Raw genomic sequence first — 20,284 nt, 5'->3', positions numbered from 1 at the left:
GGATTGCTTACTTTTCCCATGTTGTTGTTAGCTGTTTTACCATATCCGTTCATCTTTACCACAATGATCCGGGTTAAAGATTTCATTGTACTACTCCAGGAGTGAAAAGGTAGAGAGAAAAGCACTAGACTTTCTTTTGAAAAATTAGCTTTCCTACAACGCTAATTCCTTATAATTCGGATTCAATTTCCACCATCCATGGTTTATGCACTTCTTCCATTCAAATTTTTCCGCGAACGAAATAACGGTATCGTTAAGACCCTCAGGTCCTCATTCGAATGAAATGACCTTTTGCTTAACAAAGCTCGATTTCTTCTTTAAATCGTATTTTATGCAATAGTTTTGGGTGCGAATAAATTTTCACTAAGTTAATGTTTAATGGCCACTAATGCACATTCATTATATTTGCAAGGAACCAATGAAAAATGAGTAATGGATTAATTTGATTTGAAATGTATAATTTGATTAATTTGATTTGAATGAAAATCAATAGTAATTCCATTCTGAACAGATATCTAGCTCTTTTCATAATTAGCTTTGTGTCGCTTTCCATTACTTTAAGGATCCTTAGTATTGCTTTATCATTGTAGAAATTAAATTACGAATCAACGTCATTGGAAATTATAGTTCCCACCCGAGTCAAGACTACATACCGGAACAGATTTAACGTAGCTACTTTAAACCGTTCCGATTCCTCGGAATCGATCTTTTTAAAGAAGGAAATTTCATTATTGCTCCCGTTGTCTCATCGTCCGGTTCTGTAATTCTCATTATCATTACCCTTCAAAACACCGATCGGTTCCGTATGCCGGAAATGGTTAATATACAACTCCCGCCTCTCAAATATTAAGACATTGCGTAATGTATTCAACGCCAAACACTTCCATATAAATAAAGCTCACATGTGATTGTTGCATTCCGCTCAGTAACCTTCGTCGGAGCACGTTATGTTGTGATCCGGGTATTTGGTCAGCAGCAAACGTCGCGATTCCATATGATCCGCCTTGCCATATCCCTGCGAGTATCCGTACACTTTGATCTGCTTCAGGTCGGGCCTATTCTCAATTCGTCCACCACCGAGACACTCGGTTTCAAGCCCAAGGCCCAGCAGCGCGGAACTGACCTCGTCGTAAATGTCCGAATGCCACTGTGCCCGGTTGAAGCCACGAACAATCAGCTTGGATGGTTCGCTGCCGTCGGTTTTTTCCTTTCCGTAAACTTTGATCAACACGTACTTGAAAATACCTTCGTCGATATCTACAACCGGCACCGCATCGAGCTTGGCATCGACCATTCTGGAAAAGGTTCTACGACTAACTACAAATCGGGATAAGCTTGATGAGCGGGAAATAACTATTTATGTTCGCTTTATTTACCGTTTCCAGCGAGCAGTTTTGGCAAAATATATATTTTTTGGCATATATACCATATGGTTGACCCCAAGCCGGCAAATTACACTCATCCTATGGGAAATGTCAGTTTCCCTCTGTCAACGCCGCGCAAATCTCTCGCACTGTTTGAAGCGGATGCAACAGGTACATTAGGCAAACTACGCACAATTATCGATTGTAATTAAAATGAAACAATGAAAATGGATTCCCAATACTCCTTGAAATCTTAAAATATCCTGATAAATTAAAAAAGAAAGTATTTTTTCAAGAATTGAAACTCTTCCTCCTAAACACAGGGCAAATTTCCTGATGTCAAATTTGACAACCGAGGGCACCAATGCCATATGTAAACAATCTAGGATCGAAAATAACAACACAAGGGCGGGAGATATTTGCTGTGATAAATGAAAAACTAACGTACGAAATGGCTTTAAAACTTGTTAAGGACGCACCGACGGTATGGAACTATCTAAACGGTCTGGTCAATCTTTACAAACCTGCTGGAATAACAGTGCAACAAGTACGAAATGCGATTATCCACAACCTCTGCAGAGGTAACACATCAATCGTGCTTAAAGTTTGAATATTTTGAACAGCTTAATCAACTAAAGCCTTTTACTCTTGGTAGATCTCAACCAACTGGAAGTTAGACCTGCACTGCAGCGTGTAGTAATCGATAACACTGTCGATTCTAAGCTGATCGTACGAAAAGTCGAGGATTTGTCGGACAACGTCCTAGTGACAGGACCACGCTATCAACCGGATGATATCAAATGCCGATTCTCTGCCAACCATGGCCGTTTCACCAGTGGTGTAATAGGTATATGATTCATTCATCATTTATGCATTATGTTTATTTTAAAAATGCTTCTTTCACCCGTTTCAGTACTCGGCATTAACAATGGAACTAATCTTGCCTTTAAACTGCAACAGAATCGGCCACTACGAGTGTACCGAGTAACTGGATTTCTGGGCAAGGCAACGGAAACGCATTTCGCTGAGTCTCGTGTAATGGCCCGTGCCACTATCGATCACATCGGTTCAGAAAAGATTGGTCGCCTGCTGGCATCGATACAGGCATCCCACCAGCGTAAAATGTTCGAACTCAGCGGTATCGACATACAGTCACAGGCCGCCTACGAACTGGCATGCAGAGGAACGATACGTCCCGCAGACAATCGCCAACCTATGATCTATGGAATACGGCTGGCAGAATATCGGAAACCTTTCTTCACTATAGGTACAACTTGTTGTATGTCACAAAAAAAAACATTTCCTCTCAACATCATTCTTCGATTTCCTTTTCAGAAATTCATGCAATCAACGAAACGGAAGCTTACCTCGGTGAACTGATTCATGAGATTGGCATTAACCTCAAATCATGTGCACATTGCACCGGCGTTCGGTGCATACGACACGGTCACTTTCTATTGGAAGACTCGCTGCTTAAAAAGGACTGGAACCTGCAAAACATCCTCAGCAGTATGGCACACACGAATAAGCTCATAAATCACCATCCGGACATGTTACAACAGAACAGTTCATCCCTGCATGGAATGGATGTGCCAGATCAATAAACAGTTAAGAACAAAGTCTCGTGCTGTAGGCGTAGAACACCCACACACGAACCGCCGCACGATCAAGCAGAAAGTTGTCCTCACTGAAGGAACGTGTAGAAACCATATTACAAGATTTATTTATGGCACATTGTTGTCTCATTGAGTGGCCCTCCTGCTCGCTGTCACGTGCAATAAATAAAAGACTTCGTTTGACCCTGTTGTACCACGCAGGGTGTGCATATAATTACCGATTCAACACTTAATGCATTTGTTACAAGGTCTGCATTTTTCCGTGTCTGCAGAATTCAAAATGCTAAAAATAGCCTTGTGATGAGAAAGCCATCGAAACATGAAATGATGACAAAAATAATTCATAGACCCAACCCCAGACAGGTCGTAAATTTCCTGCAATGACTTTACTATCGTCGCCACATGGTCTACGCTCTTCAATAGTACTACCAAGTTAATTTTCGATCTATGAATAATTCTACAGCACAGCACAGCGATCAGAAAACTGAGTACTCTACGCTACCATTCATTGACGAGCACGTTGTTGATGTGATATGGTTCCGGCATACTTTGGCTATTTCTAGCCGAACTACGTTTTGTTTCATCCTCATTCCGTTCTCTACACGTCATGCTCGCACATGTCGCCAGATCCAATAGTCAAGACCCCCCGCGTAGATTAACTTTCCCACTATATCTAAGCATGAGGTAAAAAATGTCATCTTGTGGAAAAAAAACATAAGAGATATTTTCTAATTTCGCTCCAATCATGATCTTGGTTGTCGGAGACGTACAGAGCTCTTTAGCGTGTTTCTTTATTTGGCCTATTTTTCGTTTATTATTTTTTGTTCAGCACATTTCATCGCTAGCGAGAGAACAAGTTAGTGCAATTATGTCGCATTAATCTTTACGGGTACTTCACATATTCATATTCCGACACCTCGCCCCGCAGGCGGATTGTAATGATGATACAAAAAGATTTAACATTCAACACTAACGTAAAATACTTGTCGTCTGCTCGGCGTGTCACGCGTATCGCAATTTTTCAAGTGTTTTTTCCTCCGTAATCACAATGATAAATGGCTGTGGTTCTGCTCTGCTGGCTTTGAGGATGGCAGGGGTAATAGTCGAGAGTTCAGAAAGGAGTGTATGAAATTAGAACTGAACGGCAGAAAAGCATGCGCTATCAAGCAGCATATGTGTGGTGGTGGTGGTGGTAGTAGCAGGACCAATGATGATCATTTGTCCCAGGATAAGCAGAAGATCGTAGATTTGCAAACAAGGGGACGGTTTTTGGTGGCGCCAGCAGCATGTTTATTTTTAGATCGTCCCTATCTCTTGTTTAGTACGCGCCATCATCCGTTGGAATGTGAGAATGATTTAGTCAACCTCCTCGATGGTCGGTCCGGAACCGGATCCGGCACCGCCAGCGGCACCACCGGCAGCTCCAGCTCCCGGAGCACCACCCGGGAATGGCATGCCACCCGGAGCGCCACCAGCACCCTGGTACAGCTTGCTGATGATCGGGTTGCACACCGACTCCAGCTCCTTCTGGCGGTGCTCATACTCCTCCTTGTCGGCCAGCTGGTTCGCATCGAGCCACTTGATCGTGTCGTTGCACTTGTCCAACACCAGGGTCTTGTCGCTGTCCGACATCTTTTCCTTCAGCTTCTCATCCTCCATGGTGGCCTTCATGTTGAAGCAGTACGACTCTAGCGCATTCTTCGCGGAGATGGTTTCCTTCTGCTTCTCGTCCTCGCTGCGATACTTCTCGGCCTCGTTCACCATGCGCTCGATGTCTTCCTTGCTCAGGCGGCCCTTGTCGTTCGTGATGGTGATCTTGTTCTCCTTGTTCGTCGACTTCTCGAGCGCCGTCACGTTCAGGATACCGTTGGCATCAATATCGAACGTCACCTCGATCTGGGGCACACCGCGCGGTGCCGGCGGGATGCCGCTCAGCTCGAACTTGCCGAGCAGATTGTTGTCCTTCGTCATGGCACGCTCGCCCTCGAACACCTGGATCAGCACACCGGGCTGGTTGTCCGAGTACGTGGTGAACGTCTGCGTCTGCTTCGTCGGGATGGTCGTGTTACGCTTGATCAGCACCGACATCACACCACCCGCGGTCTCGATACCGAGCGACAGCGGCGTCACGTCGAGCAGCAGCAGATCCTGCACCTCCTCCGACTTGTCACCGTGCAGGATGGCGGCCTGGACGGCGGCACCGTATGCGACGGCCTCGTCCGGGTTGATAGACTTGTTCAACTCCTTGCCGTTGAAGAAGTCCTGCAGGAGCTTCTGCACCTTGGGGATACGGGTCGATCCACCAACCAGCACAATGTCGTGGATGCTGGCCTTGTCCATCTTGGCGTCACGCAGCGCCTTCTCGACTGGTTCCATCGTCGAACGGAACAGGTCGGCGTTCAGCTCCTCGAAGCGGGCACGCGTGATCGAGGTATAGAAATCGGTTCCCTCGAACAGCGAATCGATCTCAATGCTGGCCTGCGTCGACGAGGACAGCGTGCGCTTCGCGCGCTCGCATGCCGTGCGCAGACGACGCAGGGCACGCTTGTTGGTGGACAGATCTTTCTTGTGTTTGCGCTTGAATTCCTGAGCGAAGTGGTTAACCAGACGGTTGTCGAAGTCCTCACCACCCAGATGGGTGTCTCCGGCAGTCGACTTGACTTCGAAGATGCCATCGTCGATGGACAGGATCGACACATCGAAGGTACCGCCGCCCAGATCGAAGATCAGCACGTTGCGCTCACCGGCTGTCTTCTTGTCCAGACCGTAGGCGATGGCGGCCGCGGTCGGCTCGTTGATGATACGCAGCACGTTCAATCCTGAAATGGTTCCGGCATCCTTCGTCGCCTGGCGCTGCGAATCGTTGAAGTAGGCTGGCACGGTAATGACGGCATTCGTCACAGTCTTGCCCAGGTATGCTTCGGCCGTTTCCTTCATCTTGGTCAGCACCATCGAGCTGACCTCCTCCGGGAAGAACGATTTCTTCTCGCCCTTGTACTCGACCGCAATCTTTGGTTTGCCCTCGATCGATTCCACCTCGAACGGCCAATGCTTCATGTCAGCCTGGATGGCGGGATCGTCAAACTTGCGACCAATCAGACGCTTGGCATCGAAGATCGTGTTGGTCGGGTTCATGGCAACCTGGTTCTTGGCAGCATCACCAATCAGACGCTCCGTGTCAGTGAAGGCCACATACGATGGCGTGGTTCGGTTACCCTGGTCATTGGCGATGATTTCTACTTTACCGTGCTGGAAAACTCCGACACAGCTGTAGGTCGTGCCCAGATCAATACCAACTGCTGGTGCTTTTGCTGCCATCTGCAATAACACGAATATGAACAATTCACATGAGTACTTTATTAAAAAATCGTGACCAAGAAAAGAAAAAAAAGGGAAAGATTTCGCATGACCCTACGCGACCCTTGCTACAATCGGTACATGATTCCAAAGCAACGGGCCTTTACCATAAAAAGGCGGTAACAAGCAAAACCGGACAGCTGCGGCAGTTACCGCAAGTGAGCAGACGCACATGATGCGCGCGCGGTACCCATAACCTTGTATGGACACATCATGGAAACACGTTCCATCACTCTCGCACACCAAAGGTGGCCATGACATGTGCTATTCTTGGACACGCATTGAAAAAGTTCGTTTAAATTCGTTGTTAACTTGTTAATATCGGAACGATACTAATGTAACCTTAAGCATTTACTCGTACAGCTGAAAATCAATTTAGCGCCATGTGAGAATAAGTTGCGTAAGCCTCCATTTTGTTTCCAACTGTGCTCTTCCAGAAGCTTTCTTCTTCCTACTCTTTCACTGTACGAGACGGAAGTAAAAACCACGCGCTTCGGTTCTGGAATTTTCCAGACACAACTGGACGAAATCGAAAGGGCCAATCCTTACCGTAATACCGAAATATAATCCAAACGTTTCGATGCAAAAATATGGAAGTGGGGTTATGAAGAACCTAGAAATTTTTACAATTTTCACGTTTTTTCCATGACATCTGTCACTTTGCTGCATGCGGCATGATACGGCAAAACACACACACACAAACACATGCACTGGATAGTTCACGATTCGCGAATTCTTTTTGTTATATTCCATTATATGGACTTTAAATAAAGCCATTCTTTATAATTTCAAGAAACATGACATCGTAAACTTTTCAATCATGCCCCAAAGCGCTTTTCTGCCCAGTAGCTGAAATTGCGATAAGGCCCAACTTCGTATGAAACGCCCTACGTATGAATCATCCAATGAGCTTTATAAAAAAATCTCGAAAATCCTTCAATCAGTCTGATTTCATCAGGAGGCTATGACAAATTCAAACCATACCTTTTCCTATTTGGTTACTCATCTAGGTAAGCATTGGTTGCAAAGGCTTCCATTTTGATTCCGCCAAGCTTTCAGTTTGATTCCAGAATGTTCCTTTCCAGTATGCCCCTACTGTACAAATGACCCAGAACCACGCGCGTCACCCATGGAAAATTCCAGCAATGACTGGACAAATCAAATCATCCTAAAACTAATTTTAGGATTGTTTTGAGCTTTTAATTTTGTTCTCTTTTTCTACTCTATACATTAAGTAGAACCGAAAATAATGACTAACTATCCTAAACCCACGCTTTTCACCTTCCTTCATGGCTTCATACCAGCCGCGGTCCATGATGCGGTATCAAATATTTAGCTAACCTATAAATATGGCTTTCCCTAATCTATTAACGGTATAAATTACACTTACCTTTAGTTATAATGTGTTTGATCACTTTTCTAGTCACTGAATTAAACTTGGAACGAATTTCTCGCGATGTTCTGCTCGCGCCGTCTGCTTCTACTTCGCTTGGATGTTAAACAAGAATTGACGAAGGGAACTTCAATCGCTGGAAATGCGAAATATCCTGCTTCGTGCGATTTTGACACAACTATCATGCAGGGTTTGTCGACTGAAATCGTCATCGTTCGGCTTGCGATCACAAGATTGCTCATCCAAAATTAGAGATGAAAATAACAACACTTTTTAGTGAGTTAACTCAGAGTGAATGAGTCGTTATTCGGAGTCAGCTCATTTAAGGACTCACTTCGGAGTCATAAAAAACCCGGCATAAACGTATAAGTTCAGGTTCGGTCTTTTTATTCACTCATGAGTGTAAACATGCAGCCGTGGTGAGTCGAATTGCAGAAAAGAGTAAATACGTGAGTTATTAGTAAATTGTCATTAGTACTGAGAACACCGTTTTGAGTGAAATTTTTTTGTACCCTCACACTAATTGCTTGCTAGATTTGTATGGGTAATTGTTGTGTGGGAAATAAGGGATATTTCCCATTCCGTTTTAGTACTTTTTGACAGTTGATTAAAAATTTAAAATGACCGTTTTTTTTTACCGATTTTCATTCATGGTTTATCCAATCCGATTTCATCTGCAGTATTACGTGTAATTCTATAAAGTGGCTCATAAGCAAGATGTAAGCAGATTCATAATAACAATGGAATTCTATCACATTTAAATAAAATTTTCATCGAAATTCAACAAAAAGGGGCTCGAATTGGAAGCTTCACATGATCCCCAAAAAGAAAACAGCTGATGTTTCCTTTTCTGTTATTTATTGGGTTAATGTTTCATATGTTAATGATTTCTTAGATATAATATGCATTTTCAGGTCCAGTTAAGTTCTCTATAATCATCTGTTAGTGCTCAAAAGAAAGCTGCTCAGTATACAAAAGCATCGAGTAGTAACAATATAAATATAATATAAAATACAAAAGTTCGTAAACATCTCGGGCGCCTGCCAGCAACATTGGCGAATTTACTTGTTCAATGGAATAACCATGTGATAAGGATACTCCAAAAGTTCCGCCGTGGAAGCACGCGACTTAGCATCGTACCGAAGGCACCGTTTCAAAATGTCCTGCAACATCGGTGGATAGTAGCTGGCCAGCGGAGGGAACTCGATAACTGTTTTGGGATTGGTGATAACATTCACCTTCGTGACAACGTTTTTGATATGAGCAAACGGCGTCCGTTTGTATAGTAGCAGGTACAGAATGCAACCCAACGACCAGATGTCTGACTTTTTGGACATTTTAATGCGTGGCTGCGAGCCTGCCGGACTCATTTCGCTCGACGTATCGATCAATGCCTCCGGGCTGATGTAGTTAAATGTGCCTGCCTGGGAAAATTTCATAATACTGGTCGAATCAAACGAAATACTGCTCGCGATCCCAAAGTCGATCAATTTCAGTCGGCCGTTTATCATGAGAAAGTTGGCCGGCTTTAGATCCAAATGGATGACACCTTCCCCGTGAATGTAGTGCACACATTGTACCATCTGATACCAAATGTTCATCAGCGTGTGAAGCGGAATGTCCGAGGTGTAGCCTTGCAGAATTCGATGCAAATCACTCTCGCCCTTTTCCATCACGAGAAACAGCTGGCTTGCTTCGGGAATGTGCGCACTAAAATTATTAAAATGTACCGATTAGTTTCTGTCAATAAGCTTCTTCAAGGTTTGCCACTCACTAGTCATATAGCGCAATCACGTTTTCGTTTGTTTGCAATTTTGCAAGCATTTTGGTTTCGTTCAGATATCCTTCGACCAAATTTGCATCCCCGTTCAAGTTAACGAGCTGCGTTGGGATGAAAAAGATAGAAAGAATATTTCATTCAACGAATTTAAACGAAAAACAAGCATTGATGCACACCTTAACAGCACACTCCAATCCGGTGGCAACCTGTTTGGCTAGGAAGACGGAACTCGAACCTCCGGATCCAATTTTTTTCAGCACCATATATTCCTTCCCATTGATTACGATCGGACGTTCCTTTGGTTGCTGTGGCGCATCGGTCGAGTTAGTATTTGTCTCAACTACTGTCGGTGCGCACAGAGTCGCAACATTCGGAGGAGACACCTTATCAGTTGCTGCATCCAACCCACCAAACAGTTGATTCGTCGATCTTTTCGACATTTTTGGCTGTTCCTTAATCGGTGATAAATGCTTCGGTTCCTTCGTCGCATCTGGCGTGATCACCGAATAGTTGAGACTGTCGTCAGGTAGAAAATTCACCGGCGGCCGGGGCATCACGACCGGGGTGGCAAACAATACTTTCTGTGATTTGAACTCATTTTCAATTGTGTTGCGCGACTTCCGCACCGTAGTGGAGGTAAACATCTTTGAGCCTGTTTCTCGATGCTGCCCACCCGGAAACTTGTCCCGTGGTGTGACGAATTGATGGCGGTTCCTATCGACTTCCATCTTTTCGGGTGCCGACTCTAACGGAGTAGGGCTTTGAGCTCCATTGGCTACAGTCCTGTCAGGCCTACGAACAGAACTTGCCAGCTCGCCAACCGTATCGACGGACGCACTTGCACCATATCCAGAATCCTGACTACGTGTCGATTTGGTTGGTGATGAATCGTTATACGCTTTTAGATCGAATTGTGAGCGTTCTACTAACGGTGGTCGTTTGATCATTTTGGACTCAACATCCGGGCCAACGTTCATCAAAGGTAGCTTGTCTTCTAGCTTGATTCGCGATTTCGGTACAGCATCCGTAACACTCCGAATTGTGGCTTTCGATGGAATCTTTTTATCCACGCTGTCCTCCTCATCGATGCACTTTGATGGAGTCAAGAGAAATGAATCGTTCAGAATCGCACAGTTCAAGCTAAAAGAAAGCAATGATTCAAATGCACGAATTGGAAAATACTTCTTATGGCCATTGAAGCATACATACTTTCCATCACCGTCGGAATCGGAATCGGATTCTAGAGGAGGCAGCTCCGACACTCGCTTTGGTTGAAAACTAAAAAAACACATTAAGTCAAAACACTGCTCTGGGTATGGTATCGGTATGTTATGTTTTACCTCCGTGTCGATCGGAAACATCGTGGTGAAGCTTCTTCGGCAGATTCCTTATCTCTGTACCACGCCATTGTGAATAAATAAAACAAAAAGTTAATACATTTCTTCAATCTTCCGTCGTCAACTTGGCAAACCTGCTTCGATCGTACATTGTTATGTTAACACCGCCTTGCAGCCGTTCGGTAGGATGTTTTTGCATGTCGAATGATAGGGACGCCGCCGCCAGCCCAGCTGCAGGAACTTTAGTATCCGTTTGTGGCATTGTTTGCATTCCAGTCCATGTACTATTACCAAAAATAGGACCTCTTACGAATATAAATGCTTCGTTGTTTTACACTAGCTGTATGTGAAGCCGCTAAAAGCTGTTATTATTTTGCAAAATTCAAGTGACACAATCAATTGACAGTTGCGCCGTTTAAAAAATCATGGTTGCCAGTCGGCCCCAGGTTTAGATGTTAAGATGGAAAACGGTTTTTGCAGTGGTTGTCAGTCAGAGAATTATTGGTTAGTGATGAGAATTATTGCTTTGCTGTATTTTGACTAATTCATGTTTCTTATGTCTTGTTTTTGTGTTACTACGTTTATTTGTTCAAGACAACGTCCTGTTGCTTATTTTAAACATCAAAACATAATTTAGTGCATCATTTGTGTGTAGCTATCAGCCGACGCGTTGTTAATTAAATCCGCTTTACAACCCCTGCATCGCAAACATCAAGACGACTGTACTCACCTTGCGCATGCGGCGAAATGTCGCCTTGAGAGGAAAGTGCCTGCTGCCATCATATATTTCGCCTTCTATTGGTCGCATGGTAAAATTTCGTAAAGTAGTACCAAATTTGTGATAAAATACACACAGAAAAGCACCGTGCGGTTGGGCTCGTGATAGGCTGTATCGGTGCTGTTGGCAGGCCATTTTGTTGGCGTTTCCGGTTGGTGTGTATTAGCGGCTGGTGGCCGAACCCACAAGTGAGTTCGCGTGCGTTTTCGGCAGGATTTTTAGAAGGAAAACCGACCCGTGTCACAGGCTGGGCGGACGTTTGTCGGAAGCGGGGCTCTCTTGCTGCTTTCCCAATCTTTACCACCTGATATTCTAACATTAGACAATCAGTTGTCCGTTAAGCAGGCGAGCTGCGTGTACGAAGGGGAACAGTGATTTCGCGAAGTGTGGTGCAAAGAGCAGGAGGAGGTGAGAAAATTTTTCGCAATTGTATTCCTTTTTTGTCGCTAGTGATTCTTCGTGTGTTCGGTGTGTTCTATCTCCATCGTCCGATTATGCGAACCTCGTCTCTTTGTGCGCGACGAAGAGAGCAAGGCAGAAGGAAGGAATGAAAGAAGACCGAAGAATTAATCGTCGTCGAATGTTGTGGATTAATTAAATGTGTGTTTTTGGTGTGAGAGAAGCGGTACGTTTCCCTTCGCACGAGGTTGAAAGATGCAGGTGGAAGAGTGGTAAGCACTTTTCGAAGCAGCAAACATGAAGAAGAAGTGGGTGAACGCAATGAAACATGACGCGAACGGAACACGAAAAATGCAGCCAGGATTCCGGTTGCCAAGTGTCAAAGTAGGCGTAGGTAGTAAAGGCACATCGTTTAATTATTTGGAAGACCCTATCATTCGTACATTGGTAGCAAAAAGTGCATTTCTGCTTCATACCATCGGTTTAATCTCCTCACGATCGACATCCCCAAGCAAAAAGTTTCGACTTGTCAAGAGCAAATGACAGAACGTCTCCCTCTAAAAAATATTCCGTGCCTGCTCGCACTGACACTGAGCAAAAGTCGGTCAGAAAGCTCGAGTCGTGTCTGATGATTTTTCTCTTGCCGTTCGCTTCTCTTGCGTTATGCCCTCTTGCTCGTACTCACGCTCGTTCTACCGTCGATACAAAAGTGTACAATCCGCGCGGTTGTCAGACTGCTCCAAACACCAACAACACCAACAAATGCATTGGTTTACAACAACAAATCGAAGCTATCCGAGTTGTTCGCGGGATCGTATACAGAATCGCTGATGAATCGCTGTACATTTGTTTTCCTAATTTTAATCATTATTATTAACATAATTATTAGTTCATATTATGAGAGGCGAATGCACCAAGACATCATACAAAAATAAAACAACAGCTCATGCTCATGTGTCCAAGCTGTTGCTGTTTTCTACCACGATTTTGTTATGAGCTGATAGACGTTTTGGGCGATGGAATCCGATTTGATTATAGGACCGTGAAATAAAGAACCACCAAAGTACTAGTTCGTCATATGCTCACACTGCAGAATTATCCCAACATTTGTATCATGCGTATACGTCGTATCATATGCATGGAAGCATATGCATGGTGATCCCAATGATTCAAACGATATTTTATCTTAAGGAATGTATGCATGACTTGTCGTTCAGACCCATCGTCAAATGATCAACGGATGAAATAATGCGCAAACTATGTGTGACAAGACGTTCTGACGAACGTTGTGGAATAATAGTCATAATAGACTGAATAATAAAAATAAAACAACTTTGGAATTGATTGTTAATTGTAATAATAACACACAGCTATGATGTGTTAACGTAGCTATGTTTATGTTTCATAGCATATTTTTGAACACGTTACAGCTTTCTTCGTGTTGTGAAAGATAAATAGCTGTATCAGTTTAATATGTCTAATAATTCTATTTGCATTTCTCTTAATACAAATCGATTGCGTGGCTGGTGTTCCACGAAGCATTCTTCTAATGCTTGTCTTTGCCGGCAAGAGTTGCTGATCACAACATTTCATTTGCCATCGATCCTTTCATTCAATTGCTCATTGCATTGGATTGCATTGCACCAGCTAAGCCCGTGAGCCAAACTGTTTCTGTAGGATGCGACCGTAGCGACACTTCCTGGAAAACTAATATTAAGTGCAAAACATATCACAACACAGTTGAACGTATCATGGAACACATGGAACACTCTCTAGCGTTCTCTTCTTACCAGCAATCGATGCCGTTCGAAAGATGCTCAGGCACTTTAAATAAAAGGCGCGTGTAGAAATTGAAACGCAATGAAACATTTAACAGTGCACTGTACATGAATGTACTTCGCGACATCTGTAATGATCCTATTCGGTATCAAGCAAGAGCCAAGAATATGTACGATTGATAATGTTCTGGTATGGCTTTGCATATTAGATGTCACGAAAGCCTACGAAAAAAGGAATGTTTATTTTAACAACAAACCCATACATAATTCAACAAATATCATTGTAAAATCCTCAAAATAAAGCTACGTAAAAACGGTCCGTGTGCGAGGATCACCATTCTATGTTGAAAAATAAAAACACTCGTACAAAATACACCAACCTAAAAATCATTATTGCTCAGATCAGTGCACAACATTTTGATGCATCGCGCACGAACCATCACCAACAATAGAACCATAACAGAACAGCTGATAGTATTTCGTTCGAGGCACTGCACGTAGAACAAAACCTGGTCCGTATCAATCCTTTTGGCGCCAAATTGTTGGTACCATCGGTTCGCGGACGCTTGAAACACCACGGTAAATTGCCTCCAAATGTAAGTCTGGGATCGATTCCCGATATTTCCTACCATTATTACTATCTTTGCAGAAAACACACATGGGCGAGCTGGCAATATCACTCCAGTATATGACTATCATACTTACCCTTGCGCACATCGCGCGAGGATACCCTAACCATGAAATAATAGTACGGTCTAAATCCTATACCACTAGTCAAAACGAAACAAACCGACAAGCCACAGGCAGAACGAACGAACGAACGCGATGCAAGACACACCAGCGCAGAACAGAACTCGCGAATCGAACAAATACTAGAATTAGCAGGAGCAAGCAAGAGAAAAAAAAGACGGTCGATCGCCACACATAAAAAAAATAATGTGGCAACGGCTGTGACAAGCTTTTTTGCTTTAATTTTGAAATTGAGCTTTTTGCTAGACATCCGCACGATGACAGCAAAAATCCTGCAGTCCTCCTGCTGTTTGTACGAGACTGACTGATTGTCGGAACAAATAGCGGAAAACGTTTCGGTATACGAAACATAGGTCGAAATTTATGCCGAAGTTCATTCAAAACGTCCGATTGGGATCGATGCTGCGTAATGTGGAAGGGAGATAGCAGAAGCTTCCAGGCGATTGTCGATCTCTGCTTGGTGCACGGGATAGCTAAAGCGCTGTCTAGACACGTCCCCAAGTAGTACAGCAAGTGGAATAGTATATCGATGTAGTAGTGCGGCTTGTGCGAGCACGTGTTGGAGTTGTAAGTGTGTTAGCCTGTGTTCCATTGATGTGAAGAAAAATGGTCGCGCATTAAATGCTGCGTGTAGAATATGTTGCTTAAATATCTTTTTTTATGAGATGAAGATTCACTTATATTAATTATAATTAATTGACCGTAACAACGAAAATGTTTATTTTTAAATCAATACACGCCAAAAATATTTCTAGTTTCGCTGAAGCTGCCGTTTAAATCTGACGTGTCTAAACGGGGCCTAAGCTACGCTTATGAGCAGGCGAGCGTGAGCACAACACGAGAGCGACAGAGATAGAGAGCATCCATGTTTGCTGATGTTGTCAAATTTTATCAATAATAAAATACATCTCTAAGCACAAACATTACGAACAAAACGCATACTTCAATCAAAAAGTAAACACGTACGCTGATTGTCTGGAAAATTTGTGATGATATGATTATGAAAATCATAAATTTTCATCCATCTTTGCAATGTTCTGGGATAGTAAATTCGGCCGAAAGCTGTAGCTTAATGCTTCGTGGATTGATCGACGCATGGAAGAAGGGGAATCAATGCACAAAATAACACCAAAAGGTGTAGTTGTTGGCATTGAGAAAATGGTAGAACCTGTTTGTCACGGATCGCTCAGCAACAGAACCGCTGAAGTGTGTACCACATTAAGTAACTAACGACCGAAAATCATGCCGGCAGCAGCAGCAGCAGCGATGCCTCGTGTGCACCACACCACAAGCAAGAATCTTTATCCGACATTCACTTTTCATGCAACGGCCGCTGGTCCGTGGAGTTCTAAATAATCGTTTCATGTTTGCCATCTTTTCTTTCCTCTGCAGACACATTGCGGTACGAACGGTGGAGATTCATCTAGGGTGGGGCCTACGGTAGTAGAACCCCCCGGGGGAGAAAAGAAGGCTAAGTGCGTATGAGCCTGCGAGGATCGTATCTGCGTCGCAGAAGTTAAGCAACCCGTCTCGAAAGGACCTGTATTCAGGAGACGCGATCGCGACCACCAGTCCACGGTGCGACCCTGAAAGTTGTTCAACGCGAAGCTACACGGTGCAAAGCAATCGCTCGTGCACCACCGAGAGCATATAGTCCCTTCGAAAAATCCACCACTACAGCGACGGCGACGGACACAGCAGCACCCGTACAAGCGCGTTACATTCGACCGATCAGCACTGAACACCAAACAGCGCCTAGCAAAACCTAGCACCCTTGTCGCGGTTTGGGGTTGCGCGTGAACCAACACACGCACACCTGTCGTCGTTTGGGGAGGAAACGGGTGCTATCGTTCGCAATCGGCTCTTAGTGTGCTGTCGCACCCGAAAGGAGATGGTGCTGCTGTTTCTCCTTTGACGCATGGTCACGGGTTGTGTATGAGAAGGGGTGTAAACGAACGAACCCTACGCACAGAGAACAGTGCCCTTAGGTGGTAGAGATTAAACAATATTGTTTATACTGCCAATCACAAACACACGGCGGGTGGATGAAACAAAAAAAAACTACCCCGAACCGAAAACCCTTCATCGACCTTGCATTGTCGACCCAGTGATCGTTCGAATTACTCGCAGTGAGTGTATGTGTGTGAGAGAGTGTGTACGTCTGTGCATGATTAAAAACGTGATCTCCTCCTCATGAGATAATAAGATCATAACGTGGTCGGACTGACTACGACAACAACAAAAAAAAAAGATACCGCCCTTGGAGAGTGTGATATTGCATCTGCGTGTGTTGCTATAGCAAACGGGTAAGGTGACCACGTTCAGTGACAGTGAGAAAGAAGAACTTTAATTCCATTTTAGTGGTTCTTCCTACAGCAGTAAGCACAGAGTGTAGCGTTAACGGGCGTAAAATCAAATATTTAAATCATGTGATAAGCGAGCATATTTTTTCTCCTCCACCCCATTCGTTTCACACTTATTTGTGTACGGGAAAATCGCACATCTCGTGCACAGGAGGTTTAGAAGATCGTAAGTGATACTAAGCAACAGAAAATAAGTGTTAGTGTATCAAACCCAGTGGCGGCAACACATTTACGGGCGCGCGCTGTGTTTTGTAGAATTAGAACCGCGTGCTACCCTTATTGGTTGACGTAGTTACACAATTACACCCTTTATTAATATGTAAGTAGGCCGATCTTCTCGAATCGTTTATTACGAAAGATCGGTTCTAGATGTGTAAGTAGTGGTTTAGAATTGAACTCAAAAGTGTGTTTACGACGGTATCGCAATATAAGGAAGAGTATTTTATTCCGTGTGTGTGTGTGGAAGTTCCGTGTCAAATAGCAGTGGTTAATGCGAATTGTTGTGTTAAAGTAAGCCAGAACAACATAACGCAAAAACAAGGTGCAAAAAAGCTAAACGTAGTACTGCGCGCACACGATGGACCCAGCAGTGGCTTGGTATCAGGAGGAACAGGACGGTCCGTCGAAGCTAGTTTGGATGCGTATATGGGAAACTAACTCTGATCTGTACGGTCCGGTGCACGCTAATTATGGTCCGGGCAACGGCAATGGACAGGAAACGTTGAAGGGTCCTTCGTCCCGTGGTGGTACACTGGGTGCCGGAGATCAAAAGCAACACGACCTGCAATTCAATAATTCCAACAGTGGGAACAACAACGGTATCGGTAATCATCAACAACCGTCACCGGTAATCGAGTCAACGGGGAAAATTAGTAACAGCAACGGTTCGAACACCGTTACAACAACTGTCACCAGTGGTAACGTTGGTAACGCTGCACTGTCAAACAGTAGTATACTAAACGGAAACAATAACAACGTAGTGAATGCCGCCGGGCCCGGGAATGGCAACGGGGGAAACAATAATTCTAACAGCAACTGTAACAACACCGGTGGTGGCGTGACGAACGGTGCCGAGTTGACAACGGGGGGCGGTAACGGCTGTACCAACAACAACAACAACAATATGGTCGGCAAGGGTGGATGCGGAACCGGAACCGGTCTAGTCAGTAACGAGAAGAATTATAACCCGGTGCGTAAGAAACTGGGCAGCATGATGACGGACAATAAGGCCAGCACCTTTAATATGAACAAGCAACATCATCGACTGATCGGTGTCCACGGTGGATGTCCCTGGCGTCCGCCAAACTTTAAGTACGGTCGGGGCATTATTGGGTGAGTAGAATCGCGAGTAGCGCAAGGAATTTGGCAAATATTGTTGTGTGGACAAAACATGCTGGTAGACAGCAATGGGTAACGTAGCTATTATGGTGACGGGTTGGTCAGGAAGCAGTAACATATTACGTTACTCTTTTATCTTATCTTTTTGTTTTTAGCGTTCTGTTCAAGTGTGCGACGATGTACGAGATGTTCGTGTTGGGTTTTTCTTACTTTAAAATTTGGCATTCATTAGTGAGGTGTTTGATGTTGTGTGTCTGGTTTGTTGTAGCTCATCAATGTTGAAGCCCTACACTTCTCGACCTCGACCGATTGCTGAATCTTTACCTACTACGTAAGAACAGACGAAAAAAAAAAACAACAAAAGCGTACATGTAACGACGGCTTACACATCACAAGCGCGGGTGTACGAACGTTAAAGTTGACCGTCCAGTGCGCTTGCAGGCGACGTGTCCATTGCGAACAACGCCGGATAGAAACTGCCGAAACAACGTTGCGGCGCAGTTTTTTGGTCGGATTGTACAAAAGTAAAGACGCATATTCCAGAACCGCTATGGGGAAGAAGGAAGGAAAGAGCGCGAACGTACGATGAAACACAGGAGACAGCAAGACAAACAAAAGGAACTCGATGACCTTCGCTACATAAGTGTTGCAGGCGCGCGAAGAATGGGTGCTGTTCTTGTTTTTTCTTTCTTTTCGGTTTCGCATCTCGCATTAGCATCACAGCGAGATCCGCGGGATGTAAAAGTCAAACAAAAATGCGAAATACGTGATAGCACAGTTTATGATGGTGCATTGGCATACCAGTTAGATAGAAGTTGTTGTTTGTTGGTTTCCAATCGTTCCAAGCTTGTGTTACTGGTGCGGGTCAGGTGTGCAAGAGAAGCTGTAGTTGGAGAGACAGACGAGACAGAAATGGGGAAAAGGAACACATGTTTATTATCTGATTGCAAACTACACACTCATCGATAAACGATTATCAGCAAATTAGGTACAAAACAGAATCTGTAAAGAAACCCTCTCCCGAATGCTGGGCACCCTATGACGCAGTAAGGAATATTGAAAGGATGTGAATGATTTGCAACTTCAGCAACGGTAAAGTAGGAACGGACTGGAACCGTCGATAGGTAGTACCTGCAATGCACGATAAGCAAACATACGAATGATAGCCGTAGTGCGCTCGGTTCTGTTTTGGTTCCCGATCGCAATTGTGAATTGCTGCCACCGGTGATAAGACACACCTGATTGTTATTATACAATTTTGCACACAGTTGCACACAAAAAAAAACTCCACGTAATAATGTTCGCCCTGTTACAAGTATCATCTTGCCTCTTGTATCTACCACCCACTACTGATAAAGGTGGTTATCGCGCGTCTCTTTCTGCATGTGACTGAAACTACGATTGTCATCAATGATGATGTACACAATTTGCTTGTCCTTCATATGTGATTTTGCGATTGTTGCGCTTTTTTTGTGTGGCCTTTCTTTTGCCTAATGAGAATTGTAATTTTTGTATATTTGGAGTAATGATCCATTCCAAGGTTTGAACCCATTCCAGGCAAATTAATAAGCTACGCACTACCGACTATGGCCATTTGATCGTGAGCGTAAAATACCAACAAGAAACCACAACAGGAATGTTTATCAAGTAATATAGGTCAACTGCAAACACTCCCTTACACGATATGCTGCTTGAAATTAAGTAACAGATTTCAACATTCACAGCGCGCATTTGCTACATAAATGTCATTCCGTTGAATATTTCCTTGCTCACGAATATTTACACATTTCGCAAAAAAAAAAGCGGCCAGAACATGACAGGTTTCATTCACTCAGCGGTCGACATTTCCTGTTGCTACCCCAATCTTCTTAACGTTGTCGTCGGCTGGTGTTGTGGTGTCTCGTGCTGCTACCCATCCGCATACGCAAACCGTAAGAAGGCGGTAACAAACAGGCAAGCAGTAACAAAACGAAGATTATACCAACAAACCCCCGTGCGCACGCGGATTATTTTGCGCGATTCTATAATCAG

The 20,284-nt window shown here is 44.1% G+C and overlaps 6 protein-coding genes across 12 annotated transcripts in view; 3 read left to right on the top strand and 3 right to left on the bottom strand.

Moving 5' to 3' along the window:
* LOC125765000 (angiopoietin-2-like) overlaps positions 1-20,284 on the top strand; it is a 201,689-nt gene that overhangs the window by 18,781 nt on the left and 162,624 nt on the right. The window lies entirely within an intron of this gene.
* Positions 1-20,284, top strand: part of LOC125764939 (non-canonical poly(A) RNA polymerase protein Trf4-1) — a 132,496-nt gene that overhangs the window by 100,890 nt on the left and 11,322 nt on the right. The window contains exons 1-2 of one of the 6 annotated variants that reach the window (XM_049429683.1): positions 11,473-11,656; positions 15,945-18,247. In XM_049429683.1, coding sequence (XP_049285640.1) covers positions 17,493-18,247 — 755 coding nt within the window. In that variant the 5' untranslated portion in view covers positions 11,473-11,656; positions 15,945-17,492. The other 5 variants (XM_049429682.1, XM_049429680.1, XM_049429679.1 and 2 more) reach the window with 5 other exon arrangements.
* LOC125765186 (sex-regulated protein janus-A-like) lies at positions 840-1,400 on the bottom strand. The gene is made up of 2 exons (XM_049430101.1): positions 1,377-1,400; positions 840-1,317 (listed from the first exon to the last, which is right to left on the bottom strand). Exon 2 carries the CDS (start codon positions 1,292-1,294, stop codon positions 923-925), a length of 372 nt encoding a protein of 123 aa, XP_049286058.1. The 5' UTR covers positions 1,295-1,317; positions 1,377-1,400; the 3' UTR covers positions 840-922.
* LOC125765101 (pseudouridylate synthase TRUB2, mitochondrial) lies at positions 1,622-3,190 on the top strand. The gene is made up of 4 exons (XM_049429977.1): positions 1,622-1,945; positions 2,020-2,211; positions 2,278-2,631; positions 2,700-3,190. Exons 1-4 carry the CDS (start codon positions 1,729-1,731, stop codon positions 2,966-2,968), a joined length of 1,032 nt encoding a protein of 343 aa, XP_049285934.1. The 5' UTR covers positions 1,622-1,728; the 3' UTR covers positions 2,969-3,190.
* On the bottom strand, positions 3,705-7,867 carry LOC125764994 (heat shock 70 kDa protein cognate 4). The gene is made up of 2 exons (XM_049429805.1): positions 7,728-7,867; positions 3,705-6,298 (listed from the first exon to the last, which is right to left on the bottom strand). The coding sequence occupies exon 2, from the start codon at positions 6,296-6,298 to the stop codon at positions 4,337-4,339; it is 1,962 nt and encodes a 653-aa protein (XP_049285762.1). The 5' UTR covers positions 7,728-7,867; the 3' UTR covers positions 3,705-4,336.
* On the bottom strand, positions 8,711-11,293 carry LOC125764993 (dual specificity protein kinase Ttk). Of its 2 annotated transcripts, none has more exons than XM_049429803.1 (6): positions 10,982-11,293; positions 10,851-10,904; positions 10,720-10,788; positions 9,687-10,650; positions 9,505-9,611; positions 8,711-9,440 (listed from the first exon to the last, which is right to left on the bottom strand). In XM_049429803.1, the coding sequence occupies exons 1-6, from the start codon at positions 11,116-11,118 to the stop codon at positions 8,792-8,794; spliced, it is 1,980 nt and encodes a 659-aa protein (XP_049285760.1). In that variant the 5' UTR covers positions 11,119-11,293; the 3' UTR covers positions 8,711-8,791. The 2 variants fall into 2 exon arrangements, with proteins under 2 accessions (XP_049285760.1, XP_049285761.1); XM_049429804.1 differs by having other exon boundaries at positions 10,997-11,293.

The sequence above is a fragment of the Anopheles funestus genome, chromosome 2RL (assembly GCF_943734845.2).
Source record: "Anopheles funestus chromosome 2RL, idAnoFuneDA-416_04, whole genome shotgun sequence".
NCBI classification, from domain to species: Eukaryota; Metazoa; Arthropoda; class Insecta; order Diptera; family Culicidae; genus Anopheles; species Anopheles funestus.
Note: the sequence above shows the minus strand (reverse complement) of the source record. Positions and strands in the feature narration are given on the sequence as shown.

Excerpts from the sequence above, each read along its gene's own strand:
- LOC125765186 (XM_049430101.1), bottom strand. The coding sequence starts at position 1,294 with ATGGTCGATGCCAAGCTCGATGCGGTGCCGGTTGTAGATATCGACGAA.
- LOC125765101 (XM_049429977.1), top strand. The coding sequence starts at position 1,729 with ATGCCATATGTAAACAATCTAGGATCGAAAATAACAACACAAGGGCGG. Across the intron at positions 2,212-2,277 it reads TTTCACCAGTGGTGTAATAG|TACTCGGCATTAACAATGGA; the intron begins GTATATGATTCA and ends CACCCGTTTCAG. Across the intron at positions 2,632-2,699 it reads GAAACCTTTCTTCACTATAG|AAATTCATGCAATCAACGAA; the intron begins GTACAACTTGTT and ends TTTCCTTTTCAG.
- LOC125764994 (XM_049429805.1), bottom strand. The coding sequence starts at position 6,298 with ATGGCAGCAAAAGCACCAGCAGTTGGTATTGATCTGGGCACGACCTAC.
- LOC125764993 (XM_049429803.1), bottom strand. The coding sequence starts at position 11,118 with ATGCAAACAATGCCACAAACGGATACTAAAGTTCCTGCAGCTGGGCTG. Across the intron at positions 10,789-10,850 it reads TGTTTCCGATCGACACGGAG|TTTTCAACCAAAGCGAGTGT; the intron begins GTAAAACATAAC and ends GTGTTTTTTTAG. Across the intron at positions 9,441-9,504 it reads GTGATTGCGCTATATGACTA|TGCGCACATTCCCGAAGCAA; the intron begins GTGAGTGGCAAA and ends TAATAATTTTAG.